This window comes from Elephantulus edwardii, unplaced genomic scaffold, assembly GCF_000299155.1.
Source record: "Elephantulus edwardii isolate Elephantulus edwardi_28Jun2011 unplaced genomic scaffold, EleEdw1.0 scaffold00132, whole genome shotgun sequence".
Lineage (NCBI taxonomy): Eukaryota > Metazoa > Chordata > Mammalia > Macroscelidea > Macroscelididae > Elephantulus > Elephantulus edwardii.
In genome coordinates, this window is record NW_006399882.1 from 5,065,115 (window position 1) to 5,089,666 (window position 24,552).

At 41.8% G+C, this 24,552-nt stretch overlaps 1 protein-coding gene across 1 annotated transcript in view; it reads right to left on the bottom strand.

The window, feature by feature from the left end:
- ADAMTS9 (ADAM metallopeptidase with thrombospondin type 1 motif, 9) overlaps positions 1-24,552 on the bottom strand; it is a 211,816-nt gene that overhangs the window by 136,131 nt on the left and 51,133 nt on the right. Inside the window, exons 9-14 of the mRNA XM_006893839.1 lie at positions 24,078-24,224; positions 22,053-22,194; positions 20,171-20,275; positions 9,880-10,025; positions 739-920; positions 514-650 (exon numbers count right to left, since the gene is read on the bottom strand). Coding sequence (XP_006893901.1) covers positions 514-650; positions 739-920; positions 9,880-10,025; positions 20,171-20,275; positions 22,053-22,194; positions 24,078-24,224 — 859 coding nt within the window. The remainder of the gene's footprint in view (positions 1-513; positions 651-738; positions 921-9,879; positions 10,026-20,170; positions 20,276-22,052; positions 22,195-24,077; positions 24,225-24,552) is intronic.

Sequence of the window (24,552 nt, forward strand, 5' to 3'; positions counted from 1 at the left end):
ACAATGAGCAACGCCTGCTCTTTCACGTGCTGTCAGGATCAGAGCTATTCTAAATTTATGGTTAAGGTGGTTCGAATCCACCAGCAGCACCATGAGAGAAAGATGGGCAGACTCCTTTTGTGTGATTTACAGCCCCTGCAAACCACTGGAGGATCAGATACAGGCCAATTCAGACTCGACTGCACATAAACAACAAGAAGAACAGCAGCAACAACGGAATTAAGCATGGAGATTATAATGAAGGAATGTATGTGTGTGAATTACAATAAATCTTAAAAGTGAGGTTTGGTGTGGACCTCCTACACACACATGCATGTGCACACACACACACACACACACACCCCGTCCCCCCATGGTGGTGGTTCTCACACTCTGTTTGCACAAACTCCGGGACTGCTGGCCCAGGACCATGCTCTGAGATCCAGTGCCCTGGAGACACTGGATAGACTGGACACCACAAACCACAGCCTGTCAGTGACACAGCCCAATGAAGAAACGTCACCTGGGACTCACCCGGCACAGGCCTTGCACACAGATGTCATTGGTGTCCTGGCCACAGGGAGTGCCATCCACCACTCTGTCTCGGAGCTGATAGTAGGCTGTGTTCCCGGCCACCCTGCAGAACAACTTACACCGGTCCTTCATCAAGACTAGAGAGGAGAAACACAAAGCCTTGTGACGTCCATGCCTGCCCCGCGTCAGCCTGCCACAGAGGACCCTGTGTCCGGAGATACTTACTTCCACTGTATTTGGGGACCCAGCGGACGTTGGGAAGCAACCCGTTGATGTTAAAATGCTTTCCATCAAAGTGGGCACATTGCTCATCACGGAAGTCACGCTTCTGCTTGAGACACGGCTCTGTGTTGCAGGACTTGAATTTCATTCTGCGCCCTACACAGTACTTTCCACCATTATTTGGCCTGAGAAGATATAAAGAATGCACATTTTTATGATCCTTCTCCCACCACTGCTCCCTCTTCTGACTTCCTGTCTAAACGTGGAAGCTCGCTGAGGTGGCAGACTACAAAGGAAACGTCCGGCCCTCCAAAATCTGGGTTCGCGTTCTGCCTTTAACTCCATCACTTGTATGATCTTGGTCAAGTCACTTCACTGCTGTGTGCCTTAGTCTTTAAAATCTGTAGAATGGGCTGTTGCTACCTTTTATGGGTGATGGATGAATAAAGTGAAAGCATGCAATTTAAACCATGAAGCACAAAAGTTTGGTATTTGTGGGACAATTTCTGTCCTCTTTGTCCTAGAGCACTAACAGTCCTTTTATTTAAAGAATGTAAAAGAGGAAAAGTGTCAAAAAGTAGTTGGAATAGTCCTTCCCTGTCCGTTTTCTGGACCTTGATGTATTCATAAGGGGTCACACTAACGCCACACAGCTCGTCACCATTCATTCTGTCTCGCCTATTCTCTCTCCCAGCAACCACTGCTTTTGTTTGTTCCATTGTACAAATAAAATGGGCATGTGCTCCTATTTGGACTTAACTTCGGGACAGAAATAGGGCACAGTGTAGCGTACTGGTTTCATTAACTCTCGTGTGACAAGAGAAAGGCGTGTGCCTTACAAAGCACCACGGTGCAGAGTTAATCTTGGCAGGCAACCCTGTACATGCGTTTCCCAGATGTGACCCAGAGAGGAAATTATACAACACTTCTACCAGCAGTTGGACGACTCGCCAAATTTATCATGGAAACGGGAAGATCACAGAATCATAGGAAGTCACAGCTCACCCACCCAGGGCTGGAGCAGCTCAGATCTCACGGCCACCCTGGGTTGCCCTTGACACTGAAAGCAAATCGTCCAACTTTTTTTCTTTAGGGGGATAGTTCTGAGTAAACTTGACCATGAGAAGTGGTTTGTTTTGTTTGTTAAACAGGGCTTTTGAGCAATGTGAAACATACCCGTGCCTATGGAGACTTAGAGGCAGATTAGGCTCCAGGCTTGGATCTCTGAGTTTCAGTCTCAGCCCTATCCTTGCTGTGTGACCTTAGACAAAATTCTTAACCTCTCTGAACTTTATTTCCAGTAGCCCCCAAAATAAGTATATACAGTGAATGCTTGCCACTTTAGCTACCATATTAGCATATAAGCCAGTTTAGCCATTATTTTGTTTTGAAGACCAACTCTATTTTTCTTAGTGGGGCAAGATTGAACTCTTTAGAATGTTCAAGTCTCAGGAAGGAACCAGCTGGCAAAACTTGTCTTGACATGCCATCAGTACACTCCGTAGGCGGATATTAGGTAAAAGCAAAGTTTCGCACCTGTAAGTTGGACAACCACATGGCAGATACTTAGCTCATTTAAACCCCATCCTTAATATTTTAAGGAGATGATACAGTCAACCTCAAGGACTTGTGAGGAATCTGACGAGCTTAGTAAGGAGTGTGACAAACGTTGCTACTTATCATGAAGAAGACTGTTTATAGGGATGGACTATGGCACATAACCCAGCCTGTCCATCCCCATCAAATGCAGTGATGTCCATTTGCATCAAACCTGCCCTGTGAACTGGACTTGCCACAATTCTTTGATATCCTGCCCAAGGTTAGGGCCAATGAGGTACTTTTATGTCAAGCAAAAAGGAGGTCCAGAGAAGGTAAGTCATTTTCCCTGAGGTGCACAAAGATTATAAAAGAGTAGGGCCAGGCCAGGAATTCACATTCCCTTGTGTGTTGATTCTGCTACATCATCCTGCTGCCGTGGTCCAGAGCACGATCTTTTTTGGTGCCATTTGGAAATGCAGACTTGGTCTCCTGGAATACCAAGCCCTTTCCTTAGTACTGAGACAGTCGAGCTTCATGCATTTAAAAAAAAATCACAGATTACACCTGAATAATACGTCAGGTTCCTACACCTGCTCAGGGGAAGCCAGTCTGAAACGAGCTACCAGGAAGACCCCCTTCAATTTTACCTCAGACCAAATTATCTTCATGGCATCTTTGTAAAGAACCCAACTGATGATGGAGGATCAATCATTTGCTTTCTGAAAGTAGCTCATATTTCTTTCCCTTTGAAAAGGAAATTTTAAAGAAGCTGATTTTCTCCATCTGGTTCCCTTACACAATCAGTTTGAGATGTCTCTCGAAATTTGCCGAGGGCAGCTGTACTTTTTGAGTTGCAAATAATTCTTACTTGTAGATGGCTCACTGCAAAAGTCAACAATTCCCACCTTTTGGTTATCTGAATCACCACCAAGGAGTAAATCGCATTTTGTGATTTCTTTTGTATAATCAGCACTTTTCATAAATAACATAAAACCTTATAGGTGAGAGGCAATATGGTTGAGGGATTATAGACATGGACTCTGAAACCACAGAGTCTGAACCCTTGTCTTGTCTTCTACTAATGGTGCAATTTTAACAAAGCTTCAATTAACCGTAGCCTCAGTTTCCATCTGTGAAAAGGGGATGGTACTAATATCTGCCTCAAAGGGCTGCAGTGAAGGTTAATGGCTACTGCATGAATGCATGTAGAGGGAGATCTAACACATAGTACATGCTCAGTAAAGGCTCTATTATCACAAGGGTCAGCAAACTGCAGCCTGTCAGCCAAATCCTGTCCCCATTTATTTTTTGTATGGCTGGTGCGTTAAGAATATCTTTTACAAAAATAAAATAAAATTTAAAAAAAAGAGAATACCTTTTACATTTTAAAATACTCTTTAAAAAATCAAAAGAAGACTATTTCATGGCATGTGAAAGTCACACAAAATAGAAATGTCATTGTATTAAAAAAAAAGATTTCTTGGGATACAGCCATGTCCGTTGATTTATGCGCAGTTTCTGCTTCTGCAAACCTGGATGAATAGTGGTGACGGAGGCTTTGTGACCTCTAAGATATGAATGATCTGGCCTGCGACAGAGAGTCTGCTCACCCCTGAGCTAGGCTTATGTACAAGGCAAACGCTGCTTTCCATGCTTTGTCACTATTTGCACAGCCCTCCTGTGTGGTAGAGATGGTGATTGTTTATCAGTTGCTGTTGAATTGATAGGGAGGACTTTCATCAGAGAAATCTTTTGGTGGAATCTGAAAATTTCTCCATATCTATTTTGTCTCACAAATAAAGAGACTCAGTTCTGGCCAAGTACCTGTCAAATGACCAGCATTAGCTGAGGAGCCGGCCTGCTCACCTTCCCTCGAAAACCACGCTCGGGCCTTTCTTAAAGGTCTACACATTGCTCCCTTAAAACAGGCCTCTATCTTGACAAAAGTTGGCTAATTCTGATAGATTCCTTGCCTTTTAGATAGAGATAGATAATATTTTCTTACTTAATTACTGATACGACTTAAGTAAAGGGAAATAGATGGCTTTTCTTCTTTTCCATGCAATGTGATTTCTGTCCCATGTGTATATATCATGCTATAGGAAAGACTTCAGCTGAAACCCGAGTTCACCGTTCAGCATGGAAAAAGTCATTTTATAATTTGACAGCTTAGCTGGAGAGGAGCATTTTTTTCCATGTAGGCAAATACTGGAAATTATAGGAACTGCAGCTTTAAAAAATAATATTAACCACAGTTTCCAACAACTAAGTTCCTTTAGAAATGTTACATGGCAAATAGGGATGGAAAGGACTTGAAGGAATTGCTGGGTTAATTACTAGGAAAACCTCTATTCAGTGCGGCCCAGCTGTAGCGTCCTTTCAGACATATATTGTATAACCTCTCATGTTAACACACAGAAAGGAAATTTTAGATGCTGTGGGACCACAGTTACGAAGGAATTTTTTCAAAGGTCATCACAGGTACATTCTCTTTTGGAGGAAAGCTAAACTTTCAGGGAGCTCTAGTGGCCCAGTGGCAAGAAGCTGCACTTTAATCCCAGAGGTACGCAGTTCAAATCCACCAGATGCTCTGCTGCAGAAGGAGGGGCAATCTCCTCCTGTACTAGTCAGGTCCAATTTGACAGTGCACACACACACACACACACACACACACACACACACACACACACCATAATAAAATAAAACAAAAATTAAAAAAAAAGAAAGCTAAACTTTGGTCTGCAAATGGGTGTGAATAAAAATCAGAGTTTCTGGTTTACTTAGAATGACCTAGGCAGCCCAGATAGGCTCAGCACAAAGGAGAGAGAGATTTCTAGGGGAATCTGCTTCTGGGGCTTGCAGGTTTTATGAAGATGTGTCTGATGTCCAAATTTGGGGGCAGGGGGAGGTGCTAAATGACTATTCATAGGTCACATGGGATGGTGTAGAGAATGCAAGTGATTGGTCATTAATGGTTCTTCCAACCGGTTAGTATGTGGTACCGGGTATCTTTGTTCTTTCATTAGTTAATGGTTGTCCAGCGTGTTAGAGACCCAAACATGGGCTCAAGCAACTCTTGAGCTTTTGAAACAATTTATTCTGTAAAAAAAAACCTAGCAAGGCCGAATTTCAAAAAGCAAACACCTTTCACCCCTTGGACAATTGTTAAAGCAAAATGAGAAATTAATTTTCCTAGAAGAAATAGACATGACTGTAACATTCTTTTTTTCATATAAAGAACTAGTCTTATTTTTAATTTCAATGGAGTATAACAATGATATTATACATCCTGTTCTGTCAGCTAAGTTTCTGTACTCATTTAGGTGGGTGGTGGTCTCAATTTTAAATTTCACCCTCTTATATGGTGGCCTAGTGGCAAGAAGCTGCACTGCAATCCCAAAGGCATGTGGTTCAAGGCTACCAGCTGCTCTGCAGGAGAAGGATGAGCAATCTCCTCCCGTGCAATTAAATGCCTCTGAAAACTCACAGGAGGATCAGCTATGGGTCAGTTCTGACTCCATGGTACTCAATAACAACATGTTTCATATAGGCAATATAGTTAATTTATTGTCCAAGGGTAATGAGAGAAAGTATTAATACATTCTCTAGAATCAAGAGTCCCTGGGTAATGCAGTCAATTTACTTGGCTGCTAACTGAAAGGTGGCAGGCTCGAATCTACCCAGAAGTACCTATGAAGAACAGTCCGGTTATCTACTTCAGAAAACACCCGCCATTGCAAATCCTTTAGAGCACAGAGCTAGTCTTATACACAGGGACTTGTAATGAGTTGGAGTTAACTAGATAGCACTGAGCTCTGGATAGGCCAGCGTAAAAAGTTGCTCTGGCAAAAAGTACAACAATGAATGAAAGGAAATCCAAAATCTCTATAAATGTTCATTAAAATTAATAAAATAAAATTTAAAAAAAGAAGAAGAAGAAGTTGCACTGGCAACCCAAAGGTCTGGGATTCAAATCCACCAGCTGCTCCACAGGAGAAAGATGGGAAATTCCCTTTGTATGATTAACTGCCTCTGAAAACCTGGTGGAGAGTCAGGTAAAATATCCAACTCGATGACAAATAGCAACAACACAGAGCAACTGGACAACTGGAGTTCTCTGTCTATAGATGTAAACTACAAATGTCCTGGTAAACCAATATGCATGATATTACCACCTTAACTATAAGGCAGGTTAATCTTTTTTTGCCTCCAATCTGGGATAAAAAAAAATAAAGAATTTAAAGAGAACAAAAATTAATATTTCCATTGCCATGATGGCAAACATATAGCAACATATACTAACTGAGACAAAAATGTTTTTGACCAAAATTAGAAAACATACTGTTTCCACAGCTTGTTAATCAAGTATAGCATGGGGCCATGTGCATAGCTTTTACACTCTCAGGGAAGAAAACAAAAATTACTAAAAATACAGCATAAGCTGTCCGGGTGTTAAATAACTATATTCTTTAATCACAAGATCACAGTGGGGGGATGTGAGGTGACAAACAATCAATGTTCTTAACAGAGACATACACTGGAGTCTAAAAATGGAGCTGCATACAATATTCTAAAAGCTCATCAAACAGAAACACCATCATGCCAGCAAGGAGCACTGGTCCTTCACACTCCTGAGAGTCATGCCTGCAAATGCTTCCATGTTTCACAAAATGAACCATCTGCTGTGTGAATTCCTCTGAACATGCTTTCAAACTGAGTCTGGGGCCTGCTTTTCCCTTTCCCAAGTCTCGTTCTCTTTTCATGTTGACTTCTCCAGGGCTATTGTGAATGCTGTATTCACAGGCACTCTCCTTTCTCAATTAACAGGGACATCCTGAAGAGCAGGGAACTGGGAAGGGTTTTAATGAAATGATGTCAGTGTTGACAGCCAAGGAGGTGAATGTTTTATTTTAAAGCCTCCCATAGAAACCAGCAAGGACAAGGACCTCTAATTGAGGTCTTTAATGATCAGTTCTTAACTTCTGAATGTGAGCATCTTGGCTTCACTTTGAAGCTCCAGCTCCTTTTCTGCTGAGATCTTTATACTGGGTGATTGCTTTGTCTAGCCCAGTCCAATTACAGAGGGTTTTGCACATCACTTCTAGAACTGCTCTGAGAAAAAAAAAGTGCCACATTTTTTGGATAGAATAGTCCCGAGTCAAAAATGTGAAAGAACGTATAAAATGTCTACATCCAATATCCATAATTTCCTAATAGCCTTTAATGTTACTTTAGAGTAGTACTTTTATACTTGTGAGCATTAAAAAAGTTTGCATTTAAAAATTATATTTACTATTTAAATATTTTAAAGTTCAACAATATAAGTACTCAAATCTAACTGGCACTGAGTCAATTTCAACTGATAACGACCCTATTTCCACAGAAAACCTGTCCTGTAGACTTCCTGAAGCAGTAAATCTTTATGGACAGAGTTTGTTTCATCCTTCCCCCAGAGGTGCCAGTAGGTTCAAACTGCTGACTTTGAGGTTAGCAGCTAAGAGCTGAAACATCATCATGGCTCTTCAACAATGCCAGTGGCTACACCATATGCTTAAATTTTAAACAAGTCTCAAATCTTTTGTTCATAGGGTTACTATGAGATGTACTCAACTTGACAGCACCTAACAGCAACAATAACAAGCTTCAGAAGAACATACACATATAAAACATAGTATATATGTGACAGAAGTCTTACATAGTACGATAATTATTTAATATAGTGAATAACGCATCTATGAATCTTTTTTAAAAGACTAAGACTATATACATTCAAATGATTTTTAGTGGTGATTTTGAGTAGGCAAAGGTTATACTGATGACAGAAACTTTTCATAGCATGTATTTCTGAGTTTAAATTTTTCTAAAGCACATATGATATACTACTACAAAATGGAGAGAAAATGTAAGTTACATGGCAAATCTAATTTTTACCAGTTTACATTCATAGTAATATTGTTAGTTACATTGAGCAAGTCTCTGCTTTATACTCAGCTGTCCTCCCTAGGGGCTAATATGAAGTGGACATGAAATAATTGTGGAATTGTAAACAAAAATAAAATACACGGATCATCACCCGTGATTGATATCCTAAAGTATCTATTTACACTGGGCTTACAAATGCTGCTGGCCAGCTAGTTCATTCTGGTTCACACAATTTAGTCTTTTCCTATAAAAACGGAAATGGTTTGTATACACGAGGCCCTGTTCCTACTTGCAAACAGAGCAGCTCTCTTTTCTGTCTTTACCACTCTGCACTGCACTGGTGCTAAGTCCTGATGCGCGGTGACCCACATACAACAGAACGAAGCAGCACCTGGCCCTGTGACAGGCTCACATTTAAAGGTTCTGCTTTTTCCTGTCACTGTGTCAATCAGCCAACATCAGTGGGGGCTCTTAAAAATGACTGGTGTATTAAACAGTTTAAAAAGTTTCCTTGTTCTAGGAAGACTTCTTGGGTGCTCCAGGCATTAAATGCCCTATGGTATTTTTGAGGACACTCAAAACTATTTTTTTCTTCAAAACTATATTTCTTTCTTGTGTATTATTTTTCATTTTATTACAATTTATACATCTTATACACAAGATTGGATAGCAGTCCTCATAGTGAGAACTGACATTCTTTATAGATTTGTAAGTAGCCCCTGCCCCAACAAACACATAGATATTTGCGTGTATGTGTGTGTGTGCGCGTGCGCGCGTGTGTGTAGGAAGAAACCATGGACTTCATTTGAACATGAGTCCTTGTTGGGTTAGCAGAGACACTGTCACACAGTGCAAACTATCTTTTCAGGAGACACACAACCTGCAGTTTCAGCCTGGAGCTTGGGGCTAGGAGGGGTGTGAGGTGTATGTAAGAACTTCTCAGTGTTTCAGTATCCAGCAGAAGAAGGTTGCATACAATCTGGATTTAAAAAGACCTAATTTCATTGTTTTCTTGTGAAATTCTGTTCACTCTACGAACATGCTGTCAGACTGAGAGAGAGGAGCAGGAGTGAGGTAAGGCTGAGTTCAAATAATGGAAAACGGTCCACATAAACCATCAACTGTTGGGGAGGCAAAACTTTCAGCCATAAAGGACCAGAGGGAGGGAAATAGTTATTCAGAGGACATTCTCCCGGGGATAAAGTTTGAGTAGTTTTGCTCTAAGCAGTTGTTGTAGTTCATCCCTTCTTTAACTTGCAAAGTGCTCTTTATCTGTTTCCAGCTAAAGGATCCCCTTGGGGAGTTTTTCCTCGTCATAAAGGCAACCTCTCTGCTCTCTTCTCTTCAGGCTCCTAGCTGGCTCTCCAGCGGATATCTGAAGGCTGGAAATCACACCAGGGGACAGTGTCCTCCTTTCTCCTTGGTGGCTGCTGGTGGATTGAAACTGCCAAAAAGGCATGGACTTCAGGTTAGCGGTGCAAAAATCCTCCTTCTGTTGTGCTGCCAACTCAAAGGTTAAGGGTTCAAATCCACCTACTGCTTTCAGGGCTATCTCTTCGCCTGCAATGTATAGCCTCTGAAAACTTGCTGGAGGCTCAGCTCTGAGTCTTTTCTCAGCTCCATAACACATAACAACAACAAAATACCATCTCGGTAACAACAGCAGTAAATTCAAGGACTTACTCGGGTCTGTTGCACTCTCGGACAGCTGTTTTGATGCCCCCTCCACATGTTCTTGAGCAGGTTCCGAAGTGACTCCAACTGCCCCAGGATCCGTCAGTCACGGGGACCTCCATTTCTTTGGGAACACAAAATCCAAACTTGCAGTGCTGTATTTAATAAGGGGAAGAGTGAGGGAGAGCTTGGTGCTGCAGATTCATCATCTACATGAATAATGTAAGTTGTGGGGGTTTTCAGCTCACACGTACTGGTTTTATGCTGTGTTCTAATAGGCGGCGTTTCAGTAAACAAGCCAACTCTGCCTCTAGACTGGCGAGGTAATGCCACTGGCCAGTCTGGAACTGACAAATGTAAGGGAGAATGAGGGATGGGGGCAGGCTGACTGGTGACAGCTATGATCCAATGAGTTATCACTGGATTTTCACAGTGAATCTCCAATAACATGGAAAACAGAGACAGGATAGCCTGGTAAAACAGATGCTTTTCTGCTCTCAAAGGATCTGAAACTCCAACTTTGATAGGCGGGAGAGGAGAGACAAAAAGAGAATGAGAGTACGGGAGGAAAGCAGAGAGAGACGCTACTTATTAGATTCCTATAAAGTCACTCTAAGAAACCATATAAAGTCCCTCTAAGAAATCACAAAGGCTGAGGGCTAAAGGATGATGGCATTACTGACAGCCCTAAACTTTATAGCTTTTTTTGTTACTACTGGTTTCAGATTCACTGGCCCAGAGCAGGAAGAAGGCCATGATGTTTAAAAAATAAAACTCCTCAGCAGGAATGAGGGAGTGGGGAAGCCATTTCAACCCTCTGCCATTGTTGGGGCATGAGGTGCTGACACAAAACTGAGGTCACAGAACAGTGGACAAAGGGAGAGGTAGCGGCAGTGGCTGCAGAAGGGGGACCTAGGCGGTGTGCTCAGATCTCTGAAGCGGTACCGGGCCTCAGCTGCCACAGTCCCCACAGCCCACAGTCCCCACACAGTACCGGGCCTCAGCTGCCACAGCGCCATAGCTATAAAGCCCATGTAACTTATGGTCCCCAAGCAGTACTGGGCCTCAGCTGCAACACTGCTATACCACCCAGTCCCTGCAGCCCACACTCTCTCTCCGCAGCCACACTCCCCACAGCCCACATAGCTGGCATGGCCCATACAAGCCCACATAGCTGGCATGGCTCAAACAGCTGCTGAGGAAGTACCGGGGTCGGGGTGGAGTGATAGTAGGAAGGATCTGGGCAAGTCAGGACTGTGCACAGGCCAGGGTGGGGTAGTTCAGGGGAAAGTGGAAAAATATGAGGCAGGTGAAAGTCAACCTTGGCCCAGGAGGACCCACGAGAGTCTTGGTGAACAATTATTTAGAGGGTGCAATTAATCTTTCCCTTTTCTGCGGGGCCTGTAATTATGCTCTTACAGTATCCAAAGGCACGTCAGTTTCCCTGGGCTGTTTGGCTGAGGCTTAAATGATTCTACATCCAAAACCCTAGCAGCTCAGTACCCAGAAAATTTGGGCAGAGGTTAATGTGATTACAAATCTCCCTAGAAATCATTTATGGTTCTTTTTAGAGTAGCCTTGAATCGTTTTTAGAATATAAATAAAAATACATAAAAATAAATACAGAGAGAGGAAACTTTCCAAGGTGGTCTAGACTGATGGCCATTATCCACTAACTATATGTAGCTTACAATTTTCTCGGATTCATATTTAAAAGTGACAATAAAAGCAATTTAGTAACATTTTATTTTGCCCAATCTATCTAAAGCACTGTTAATTTAACATGCAATCAACAGGCAAAGTTATGAGTGAGAATGTTTACACTTTTAAAAAATATAAAGTCTTTAAAATCTGGCGTGTGTTTCACACTTGTTGAACATCGCAGAACTTCAAGTCCTCAGCGGACAGGACAGGTCTGGATGAGCAAAGCTTTTCACGTAAATAGGTCTGGGCTTGAATCCTGGCTCCTCCTCATGCTAACTCTCTGTTGTTGTTGACTGCTGTCAATGAAAGTACGACTCACAGCGACTCTAAAAACAAAAGGCCTGAAGCCGTTCCATAACTATTGTCATTTATCAAAGTTCACAGAGTTTCCAGAGGCAGGTTGTTTTGGAAGTGGATGCCACGCCTGCTGTAACTCTGTGACTGTGGGGCAAACTCCTGAGTTTTGTTTCCACAGCTGTAAAATGGGACGCTACCTGTCAACTCTGTCTAGAGTCTCATATGAGAGAACACATCTTAAGCATGTAGGGCACAGTTAAGGACACAGGGAGCTCAAATTAAATAGCAATTATAATGATAATGACAAACATGTTTATAGCTCTTACTCTATGTCAGCAAATGCTCGAAGCATTTAAAAATATATTAATTTACTTTTATCTGGGAAGACAAACTATGCAAGTAACCTTTGTTAATCCTCTGGTGGCTCAGTGGCAAGAAGCTGTGGTGCAATGCCAAAGGCACATGGTTCAAAGCCACCAGCTGACGTGTGCAAGAAGGATGGGCAATCTCCTCCTCTGTGATTACTGCCTCTGAAAACCTGCCAGATGGTGAGGTATGGGTCAGTTCCGACTCTATGGCACACACAACAACAATCCCATTTCTATAGAAGAGAAGATACACTAGGGGCTGATCCCATATATCTGTAAACACTGAGGGGGGGAAACACAGCTGGTCTGACTCAAGAATTATTTTTTTAATTGTCTTCACCCAATTTAACTATTTTTTCATTTTGTTCCCCTCACCCTCCCTTCTCATCCCTATGAAGTCTTAAACTTTACACATGCTGCCTTTCTGTTGTAACTGGGGACACATTTTAACATCAATATAGAGACTGAACCTTAAAAAACAAAAGAGAGATGAACGAGATGGTGAAAAGAGGTTGAGATTTTCAATTGCCCACCTAGTACTTATTCTCTATACTTAGTAACAGAATCTTTATTTTCCTAGTTTCCCCTACAGGTAAGTGTGGTCAAAGAGATGACAGCAGAATCATTGGGTGGGATTTCTGGCAAGGCTCTTTTGGTCCTTTAACCCTTGCCTTTTGGCTTCATCCTGCCTTGGACTCAGGCTTAATGGCTCCATCAGCCATTTGTGACTTTGAAGACCAAAGGACACTTTGATAAGACAGTAAAAAGGATAGAAACGAAGAACTTGAATCTCTGATGACTTTGTGGAGCTTCCATAAAAGCCCTCACTGTCTCTGGACGTGTGTGTGTGTGTGTGTGTGTGTGTGAGAGAGAGAGAGAGAGAGAGAGAGAGAGAGAGAGAGAGAGAGAGAGGAAGAGAAAGAGAGAGAAGGAATTAAAAGACTGCTATAGCAGAATGTTTCCTGAACCAAATTCCTAAAAATATACATTTGGGGTCACCATTGAGGCACAAATTCAGCCCTTTAATCTTGCAGGTGGTTAGATACACATTTTAAGCATTTGACAAAGTAAGAATAAAATTCCTATGCCTATTCAAGTATTTTAATAATAAGATGTTGTCTGGAAAGGTCACTCTTTCCTCCTCTTGACACTCCAAAATTCAGTCTCTTGATGTCTCTATTCTTAAGCGTTTACCTCCACACATGAGCAAATTCCAAAGCAACTATAACTCTCAATAAGCATGACCATAAATCTCAGAACAAAATAAGGATATGGGTGTATCACAGTGCAACAACTCACACTTCCCTGAAAGATCTTAAACAATCCTTTTAAAAAAATAAAGACTACTAATTAAAACATCATCTGCAAATCAAGCTTTTCTTACTATGTGATCATTGACAAGTATCCAAAAAGACGGAAAGCTCTCAGAGGAGTAAGGAGAGTTTAATGGCAGAGGCTGCAAACATGTGCCAAGTTAATTTCTTTTACTAGACAAACTAGACCAACTGTAATTACATACTGGAATAGCCATTACATCAGAACAAAGCATTAAGTGGATGGAGACACCAGAGCCAAAATCTAGTCAATCTTCCTAAAGGGTGTTCAAAGCCATTTAAAGGATATTTGCATAAATGCATCTGTTTTTAAGGGGCTAGAAGGGAAACCTGCCATTTTTGCCCTGTTGTTATTGTTGTTGTTATGTGCTGTCAAATCACCTACGATTCATAGCAACCCTATCTACAACAGTCCTAAACCCTGCTCTATCCTGTGCCAATCTGTCTCTGATACACCTACCCCGATTACTCCAGCCACTAATCAGTTCATCTTGTAGAGGGTCTTCCTCTCCTGCGCTGTCCCTCTACCCTCCCAAGCATGATGTTCCTCTCTAAGGACTGATTCCTCCTTGCAATATGTCCAAAGTATGTCAGATGAAGCCCCAGAATCCTTGCCTCTAAGGAGTAGCCTGGTTTAACCCTCTCTAGGATGAATCTGTTTGTTTTCTTGACAGTCCATGGTACATTCAATATTCTTCTCCAGCACCACAGCTCAAAGGCATCAATTCTCCTTCTATCCTCCCTAGCCATTGTCCAACTCTCTGATGCATAACAAGTGATTGCAAAGACCATGGCCTGTATCAGGCACACCTTAGTCTCAAAACACATTGTTGCACTTCAATACTTAAGTGAGGTCTCTTTAACTGCAGATTTTCCCATCGCAATACATCTTTTAATTTCCCGGCTGCTGGTGTCAAGGGTGTTGATTGTGGAGCCAAGCAAGTAAACTAAAACTATGAACAATCTCCATCTCTTCAAATCTACCGTGATGCTGCCAATCAGCCCTGTGGTAAAACTCTTTGTTTTCTTGATACTGAGCCTCAATCCATATTGAAGGCTGCAGTCCCTGACCTTCCACAGCAAGCGCTTCAGGTCCTCTTCAGTTTCAGCAAGCAAGGTTGTGTCATCTGCGTAACACAGACTGTTGATGAGTCTTCTTTCAATCCTGATGGCACATTTCTCCTCATAGAGCCCAGTCTCCTCGATAATCTGTTCTGAATATAGATGGATAAGGTTTGGAGATAGGACAATCCCTGGCATACACCCTTCCCAATTTGAACCATGCAGTGTTTCCTTGCTCTGTTCTGACGACTGCCTCTTGGTCCAAGTATAGGTTTTGTATTAGCACTATCAAGTGTTCTGGGATTCCCATTCATCTCAGAGTCAGCCACAGTTTGTTGTGATCCACGCAGTCAAACACCTTTGCATAAAAAATTTCAGACTTCACTCAGAAGTAGGGTTAAAGTGAAAATGTTAATGGACTTGAAACAATAGAGAAAATAAAGACATTAGAATAAAGCTGTGTCAGCAGCCCAAGTTCAATCACTGAGGGAGTGGGATAGTTGTTCTTGTTGTTAGGGGTCATGAGTAGGATTTACAGTGACCCTATGAGCAATTGCTCTAAACCCTGCTCTATCTTGTGCCATCTTTATCGTCTATGATAAGCTTGATCCCACTGCTGCAGCCACTGAGCCAATCCATCTTGATGAAGGTCTTCCTGACCTTCCATGATGTACTTACAAAGCTTCACCATCTCATCCTTGCCTCTAAGGAGCACACTGGCCACACTTGCTCAAAGATATTATCTGTTATTTTGGCAGTCCATGCAGCAACACCGTAACTCACTGATTCTTCTTCTGTCATCCTTATTTATTGACTAGCTCTCAGGCACGTGGTAGGTAGCTTGGAACAGGCACATTTTAGTGTCCAAGCTGACATAATTTCTCTTCAGTACTTTGGAGAGGTTCTCAACATCACTTTCCCAGTTCAGTACTTCTTAATTTCTTAACGGCTAGTACAAACAGTGTCAACTGTGGACCTAAGTAAGACAAAATAATTGACAATTTCAATCTTCATCTATTATGATGCTTCCGATTGGTCCAGTGGTAAGGATTTTTGTTTTCTTGTTGTTGAGACATAATATATATGGAAGTCTCTGATCTTCTATTGCAAGTGTTTCAAGTCCTCCTCACTTTCACAAGCAAAACTGTGTCATCTGCATACGATAGGTGGTTGATGAGTGTTCCTCTTATCATGATATTACATTCTTAAAAAACCCAGCTTCTGGAATGAATTATTCAGCATACAGATTTGAACAGGTATAGAGCAAGATTACCCCCTGCCCCATTCTCACCTATCTTAATTTTAAACCATGTAATGTTTAAACAACAGCTTCTTGGTATAGCTGGAAACAGAAGTCAGAATTTTCTGGCTTAAAGACACAAGAGTATGGGTTTACTTTCAATTCTATCACAATAAATTAAAAAAAAATACCCCACAGCAACACAAAGTCTTTCTGTGCCAAAACAGCCACCACTGTTGGTATTTGTAAAGTGTATAAATACCCTTCAGAGGAGTAAACACATATACCCTCATCTTTCATAAGAGTTGGTAGACGTGGCTAAATTTCTAAAATAAAAATGCCACTGTCTTTTTGCTGCATTGAGTCTGGCCTTTGGAATGCCATTCCCTGGGCTGCATTGCTGAACATAAGCAAACATGGACAAGGTCCCCTGAAGGCTCTGTTAAAGTGCCCCAGCCTGGGGCAAGTATAAGATTACACTGCAATCCCTTATCTCCTGCTGCAAAAACAGAAGATTTGCAAATGACACAGATATATATATCCTTCAAGTTCTGTGTTCCATAATTCTTTAGGAAAGCATTAACACTTGGCAGAAGACAATGTGGACATTTCACAAATTCTTTTAATTCTGTTATAATATCACCATGCAAATGACTTCAGTCATGGAAAGTCTGCAATACAATGCAGATTTTAACAGATTCTGGTTTGGCATCATACTTATCATAATTAAATTATGCATACTAATGCATGTGTGGATGGGTGCATCGCAAGGCTAAGGAAAAACAAAATATGTTTTCTTCCATTTCTCATCTCTCTTGTCTCATATGAGTCCCTAAGTGGAACAAATGATTAAGTGCTTGGTTATTAACCAAAGGATTGGCTGTCTGGATTCATCCAGATGTGTTTTGGAGGAAAGGTCGGGTGATCAGTGTGGGAAACTCAACTATTAAAAGCACCGTAATGGGCAGTTCTACCCTGATGCTCCTGGGGCCACCATGGATCAGAAGTGCCTCGACAGGGGATATTCATTTTAAATTGTTTACACGGATTTCAGCAGCTCTTTGGTAAAGATTTTATGAACTATCATTAATTTCATCACATTACTGACAAGTCTTTGTCATGCTTTTCTGTCAGTAATATATGTTAAAAGTAGACAGTCAAAAAGCAAGACTGACTAAAAACCACACCAACAATTCTTTTTCCTGAGAATACAATTCCAAACTGAAGAACCAGGAGGTTTGATTTTAGTAACAGAACGGATGACTAACCTACATTATCAACTAAGTGTCCTGTATATTGTTTTCTGTCTTCAGTTGGGAGCAGCTGTTGGGTCACTGTGTGTAGGACTGAGAGCAAATCTCAGCCTTGTAGGACTCAGTGCCTTAAATCTCATATGCTATATACATCAGAACTGAACGCACTGCCCTTAAGTCTGTTCCCACTCATAGATACCACACCATTGGGTTTCCAAGGCTGTAAATCTTAACAGGAAGAGACTGCCCATCTTTCTCTTAGAGTCACTGGTAGATTCAAACGCAAAGACACATACTGCAGACTTTTGGTTAGCAGCGCATCGCCAACACACTGTGGACTATGCCACCAGGACTCCTGCTAATACATACAGGTTTTATGTACATATACACATGTATAGAAGTGGTCTGGTGGCCTAATGGTAAGACGTTTCACTACAGTCCCAAAAGCATGCAGTTCGTATCCACCAGCTATTCCATGGGAGAAGGATGGGCAATTTCCTGCCGTGTAATTTGCTGCCTCTGAAAGGCCCCTGGAGAGTGAACTGTAGGTTGAGTGCAACTCAACAGTACTGTAAGGTTATAGCTGTGGGTTGATTCTGACTCAATGGTAAACAACAAGAACTTGTGTATATATGTATACCTATGTCTTTTGTATATATATATTTTAAAAGGGAGTCTGGTGGCCTAGTGACTAGAAACTGTGCTACAATCCTGAAGTCACGTGCTTCAAATCTACCAGCTACTCCATGGGAAAAAGATGGGCAATCTCCTCCCGTATGATTATCTGCCTCTGAAAACCTGCAAGAGGGTCAGAATATGGGGCAGTTCTGACTCAATGGTACACAACAATAAACATAAAAACATGGTGTTTTTTTTTACCATTTGATCATGGTTGTAGAGTTGGTCTGACTCATAACTGACTTTCTAGTGAGTTTCTGAGGCTGTAAATTGCATGGGAGAAGATTGCCAAGTGTCTCCTGCAGATCTGCTAGTAGACTTGAATCACCAGAATGAGCAGCGTTTGGGTTAACACACACACACACACACACACACACACACACACATACACACTACTGTCAGAGATCTCTGCAAATTACCGAGGAGCAATGATGTCAGTCTGGAGACTAAGGTACACACCTTATCAAGGCCATAGACTTTGTAATTACTTGCTATGCATCAATCAGTAAGCTGGACAATGACTAGGGATGACAGAAGAAGAATTATGAAATTATGTCAGTCTGGAGACTAAGGTATACACCTTATCAAGGCCACAGACTTTGTAATTACTTGCTTTGCGTCAATCAGTAAGCTGGACAATGACTAGGGATGATAGAAGAAGAATTGATGCCTTTGAGCTGTGGTGCTGGAGAAGAGTATTGAATATACCATGGATATGTTGAAAGGGCAGATAAGTCCTTGGAAAGGGAATTAATGCTTAGGAGGGTGGAGGAGCAGCTCAAGAGAAGACAACCCTCAATGAGATGGACTGATCTCATTGACTGACTGACTGACTAGGGTAATGGGGATAGGTGTGTCAGAGACAATAAGATTGCACAGGATAGAGCAAGGTCTAAGGCTGTTATATATAGGGTCACTATGAGTCACAGGTGACTTGATGGTATATAACAGCAACAAATACACACACACACACACACACACACACACACACATATTTTCATTTTAAACCAATGGCAGCTTCAAAATCTCAAATGACTGTATCTGCACCTCATTTCTTATTAGGTTGTTACTCTGGATAAAACTGACTCTTAATCCGTAAGGTCTTAGCCATGGAGAACTTAGATCAGAGCTACAAATCTGTCTCATTATAATATTTTTACTTTGGCATTGGACTCTATTTTCCCAGCAGCTTCCATACCCTTAAGCTCTCTTAACTTTACTGAAAGATGGAGTGGAAACACCTGTCCTCCTGCCTGTCACAGGACATTCACGAAGCTCTGTGAGCTTGAGTTGTGTCCACTCCACTAGATTCTGCCGCTCCTACAGGCAAAATAATGGAGGGATTTAGCAAAGGGGGCAATGGCGTGATGAGGCTGAGGGTCATCCCAGGGTTCTGAATGCATGGCTGCGTCCTCCCAGCTGCTTCATCTATCAAGTCTGGGAAGAAGGGTTAAATTCTGTCATCTCGAAGGTTCCCTCCACTGAAATGTCCTGAGTACTACTGATCCTTTATAATAAGGTAGAAGAAAAGTGAATGAAGGAAAAAACAATGCCAAAAGGGAGTAGTAAATGGACAATAAGAAGAGAAGATGGAAAATTTACATAAGGAAGAGGAGAGACTAAAAAATACAAGCACAGGGATTATAAAACTGGTAAATGACAGAATGCTATTTTCCACACAGGAAAAAAAAAAGAAAATTAGGGTTTATCTGTAAAACTATCTTCAACCAAACTTTTATGGTGATGATGAAGAAGATGATTTCACTAACATGCTACCATTGTTTGTGTTAGATGGACACCAGGTGCAAGAATTTGAGTTAATCATATGCCCTGGTGCTGGGAGTCTGTTATCATTGGCCCAGGGAAGTAATAGATTGTGTTTAGTCATTAACAAGTGGGAACCGCTGTAACCACTCATTAGAATTTCGATTTGGCTCTATCCCATGGTGACATCAGAGTTCCTTAAAGGGGGACAGGCAGTAAGTTAGCACATCGTTAGCACATTGCATGTGTCTATTTCCTTAATTCTAAGGTGCTCCAGTCACTTACTTTCTGTTTTCCAAAAGAGACAGGAGAAAATGAAACACAAGCCAATATGAGATTGGCCCATACATTCACTGAAAAGCACATATTTAAATATTTTGAGGAAAAAATTCAGATAATAAAAAAATGAGTATGTCTTAAATGAAAGGCGATAAGGACAGCCTCAACCAGTAAGTCTGGTATCAAGATCAAGCGTCTAAAATTTTCAGTCTTAAATTAACCCTCAACCCTTCACCCCTACTTAAAAACATTTCTATAGTACTAGCAAGTCCTGAATTGTATCAGGCACAATGGCAACTTATGGGGCGGGGCGTTACTTGCCTTCCCGGGCTCACACTCTGTCCCGTCTGCCCAGGGAGTGTGCTGAGTCCGGCAGCCTTTGTGGGCTCCATCCACGTTATTGCACCAGAGTCGTCTACACTGCATCTGCATGGGTCAGCAGAGGGACAATGACAATGAAGCAATAATGTGATTAAGAGGGTATTGGACAAGGCAAGGACTGCTGTTCATCTGATGTTCTGCCAACGATGCAGTACAAGTGGGAAAGAAAATGTTTTCTGTATCGTATGATAACTGAGCAGATACTCCCAAGGCCGTAAGGAGCCTCCCCACGAGCTACACTTCCATGCTGGAGAAGTGATTTCCTCCAAAATTAAAGTGCTGGACATCAGAAACCTCCCCGTGCTTCAGATGAGAAAACGGAGGCTCACAAGCATGAATACCTCTCAAACCCACTGCTGTGGGGTCAAAACCTTCTCACAGCTGACCCTCCAGTGGGTTTTCTGAGGTAACTGCATGGGAGGAAGCTGTGGACCGTTCTCTTACAGAGCCTCTAGTAAGAGTCGTAACGGTAGAGAGATACAGCCTTTGGACTAGGAGTACAGCTCTTCTTGTCTTTACTACAGAGCTATTCCACGAAGCCACCAATAACACACAGTACCATGTTGTATGCATGTATCCAGGTTAGTCAAACAGAATCATCGGTATATGTCCTCTTCAACATGCATTGTTCCCCCTAGATAAATGTTTTAAAATTTAAAAATAATGTGAATGTTTTTAAAATGTACAGAAATTGATGCAATTTAACCTGTATACCAGAACATACACTTTAAAGAGGTTTCTGGTGTTATTTTTTTTTTAAACAAAACCAAAAAGCTTGATAATGAAAGAAATCTTGCTCACTATAGAAAATTCAGAAGACCCTAAAACTTTAAATTTTAAGGAAAGGGGAAAAGAGAGACAGAAACCACATATCCCTTTCTGGGGCTCTCCTACCCCTAGTCCACTTTATAGTTGAGGATACACAAAGCAATTCTTTATTATCTTATTTTTTACTTAAAACTTTATCAAAAGCCTGCCGCTATGTTTACATTATTTTCAACAGCTGTAGAAAACGCCACCAAATGGAGACATACTTTGCTTAATCATTGTTTGATATTGGAATGACATCCAGGGTTTGGTCTATCATAGTACTGCTCTGGGGTTATTGTAATATCTGATTCACCATGCTGTATCCAAAGTCTCACCCAACAAAACAACTAACCCACTGAACACAAGAGATGCCAAGGGGATGAATGAGGCAACCGTGGAAGCCTGGTTCTGGCCACGTGCAATCAGAGAACCATGGGATCTTATCATTGGTCACAACGCCCAAGAGGCAGACGTTATGTCGCACATGCCCACCTCCAGCTGAGTGTCTCCAGAACCTACTTCAAGTCTCAAATGGGTCCCAGCTGAATTACCACCAGAAAGTACTTTACGTCCCAGCTGGGTCTTTTTGACAAGAAAGAAAGAAATGGATTTGTCTCAGGAATTACTTCTTGTGAGTCTAGGAAAGCCCCTTTAATAGGTTACCTGGACAAGTCAACAAACAGGAGATGAGACAAGGAGAGAAGAGACGTGAGCTCTGTCCTATCAGCGCGGTGACCTTGTTCTCTCTGAGCCTCGCTCTGTCCTTATAAAATCTCAACCATAACGACATCTCCCTCTGGGCTGTCACGAGAGTGCAATGAGACAGTGGAGCCAAAGAACCATTTACACTGAGCTTTAGTACCGCTTGTCATTGTCATCACCATCGGTGTGAGCACTACGCTGACACTCATTGGGTCGTTTACATTATGGTCAGACTCCAGGGTAAATCAGCGACTTACCAAAAAAGATGCAGAATCAATTAATGATGACAGAAGAAGCCTCCACTACTTACCATATACGGGCACACCTGAGATCCTGGCCCAAAAATCAATTCACATTGTTTATTCACGTTGTAAAGCAGGCCTGGAAGTTGAGGAGGCAAAGGGTAGGGTCTGGATTCGGGTTCGTTAAGCAAACACTCGCCATAACCAGTGCTACAGAAGGCAGAAAAACAAAACAGGTCACAACGGTGGACAAGATCATTGCATTAAGGACCTTAGATGAATATAAAGGCAATCCCATCTGAAGAGTAGAGAACAGGTCTTTTGTCTCTTACTCTCTTCAACTAAGGTTACGGCAAAAAATGGAATACCGGTGGATACTTGTTTGTAGAGTCACACGTTACGCATGCAACATGCAGAGCTAGCATGAATTATGCATCTGCTATAACTCTAGATGACATCTCCAGAGTACTGAGAAGCAACGATGTCAGTCTGGAGACTAAGGTGTACCTGATCCAGCCATGGTCTTCATAATAACATGCTATGCATCAGAAAGCTGGACAATGACTAGGCATGACAGAAGGAGAATTGATGTCTTTGAGCTGTGGTGCTGGAGAAGAGTATTAACTCTACCATGGACTGCTAAGAGAACAAGCGAGTTCATCCTGGAGAGAGTAAAACCAGGCTGCTCCTTGGAGGCAAGGATTCTGAAGCTTCGTCTGATGTACTCTGGGCATGGTGCAAGGGGGGGATCAGTCCTTGGAAAAGGACATTATGTTTGGTAGGGTGGAGGGAAAGAGCAGGAGGGGAAGACCATTGATGAGCTGGATTGACTCAGTGACTGGGGTAATGGAGGTAGGTGTGTTGGGGATAATAAGGTTGGCTCAGCATAGAGCAGGGTTCAGAACTATTGAAACATAGGGTCGCTATGACTTGCAGGCGACTTGATGGCACATAACAACAAAAGAAGGAGTTGCCATGCAAACTCAAAGGCACACAGTTCGCACCCACCAGTTGCTCCGAAGGATAAGATGGGCAATCTCCTCCCCTGTGATTTACAGCCTCTGAGAACCCACTGAAGGGTTAAATATGAGTCAGTTCTGACTCCACGATACATAACAACAACACAGTATTTTTCACACGTAGAGGTGATTAAGTGTTTTAATTTTTCTGCTATCTTCCATTATCTTTCACTAGACTATAAGCTTCTTAGGGGCAAAGAAGCATTTTCATTTCAGCGTGGAGCCTCATCCCAATCAACAGGTGCTTAGTAAAAATGTTTGCTTCATGGATGAGTGAGAGAGCCAATCAATGACTATGTAAAGAAAACATCTTACACCATCTGGTTGAGAAGGAAAACAGTAAGCTATCCGTCCCTCCACTTTTCTGCAAACCCCTGTACCGGAACAGCGACTTCTGATTACAAACGTTCCCCTCCCCACCCCCACGGCTGCAGAAATAGACATCAGTGACCTTGGGAAAATCACTTAACCTTTTGTACTTCTGGGAGAGAAGGGCTATAAATCTGTGACACAGGGACACTGCATAATGTAATTGGGTCTTTGAGCAGTCTGGCAGGAAATTGAAAAACAAAACAAGAAAAGGAGAAGAGATGAGAGGAGAGGAGAAAGTAAGAAAAGATCCTTCACTCAACAACATGAGAATCTGTTGCAATTTTTATCCACCCCCAGAACTTCCTTTGTGCTCAATTCACTCCTCCACTCCTTTCCCAGCCAAATCTGACTTGGTCAGAATTGCATAAATATGTGTGGCCATCATTGTAGAAGCAGACTCACAGTCCTTTGCTCAAGACATGAACAAGTTTTAAAGCTTTACCAAAAGCAAATCAAACTTGACTTGTCCTTCTTTAAAAACCCCCAGTGTTTTCTAGAGTGGAGTCTATTCTCTTTCAAACTACGGCCAGGAGATGAGCTGCAGAGCCTCAGAGAATATTTTTTTTTCTCCCTCTCCACCAAAGAATGTCAACAGAAACAACTCGCAAGGAATGACTGACTTCACATTCTTTTTCCCACAATTAGCTCCCCACAGGTAGGGATGAAGTAGAAATCTGTGCCAAAAGAAAGTTCGAGTCTTACTCTAAAAACTCAGTGATGTATTTCCGACTACACTTTGACCACATCCAGGGATTGGTGTAGAAGTTCAGTGTGGGAGCCATGACGTGCTGGGGACTTTTAACACCTTCTTCTTTGCACTTGTTGTTGTCATCATGAGGCATGTTAAACCTAAGGCCGACAAAACGAGGAAGAAAAGGTCAATAAACACCAACAGCTCATGCTGGTTAAACTACTTCAAACATACATTTAACTGGCTACAGTATTGTGCAGAAGAAGCTGAATCATGGTGAACAAAACAAAAGTTAACCAGAAATTTCAAGACAGGGCCTTGAATAAAATATACTTCTCTCATAATTTAATATACAAAGTGCTTTTAATGTAGAAAAAATGAGGTTTATATGGGCGGGGACATTATTAGTTTAAATGTTATTTTTTCGGTCATGTAGAGGCTCAGAAAGTACTGGAAGTTGGGACTAGAGTCTAGTATTTGGAGTTC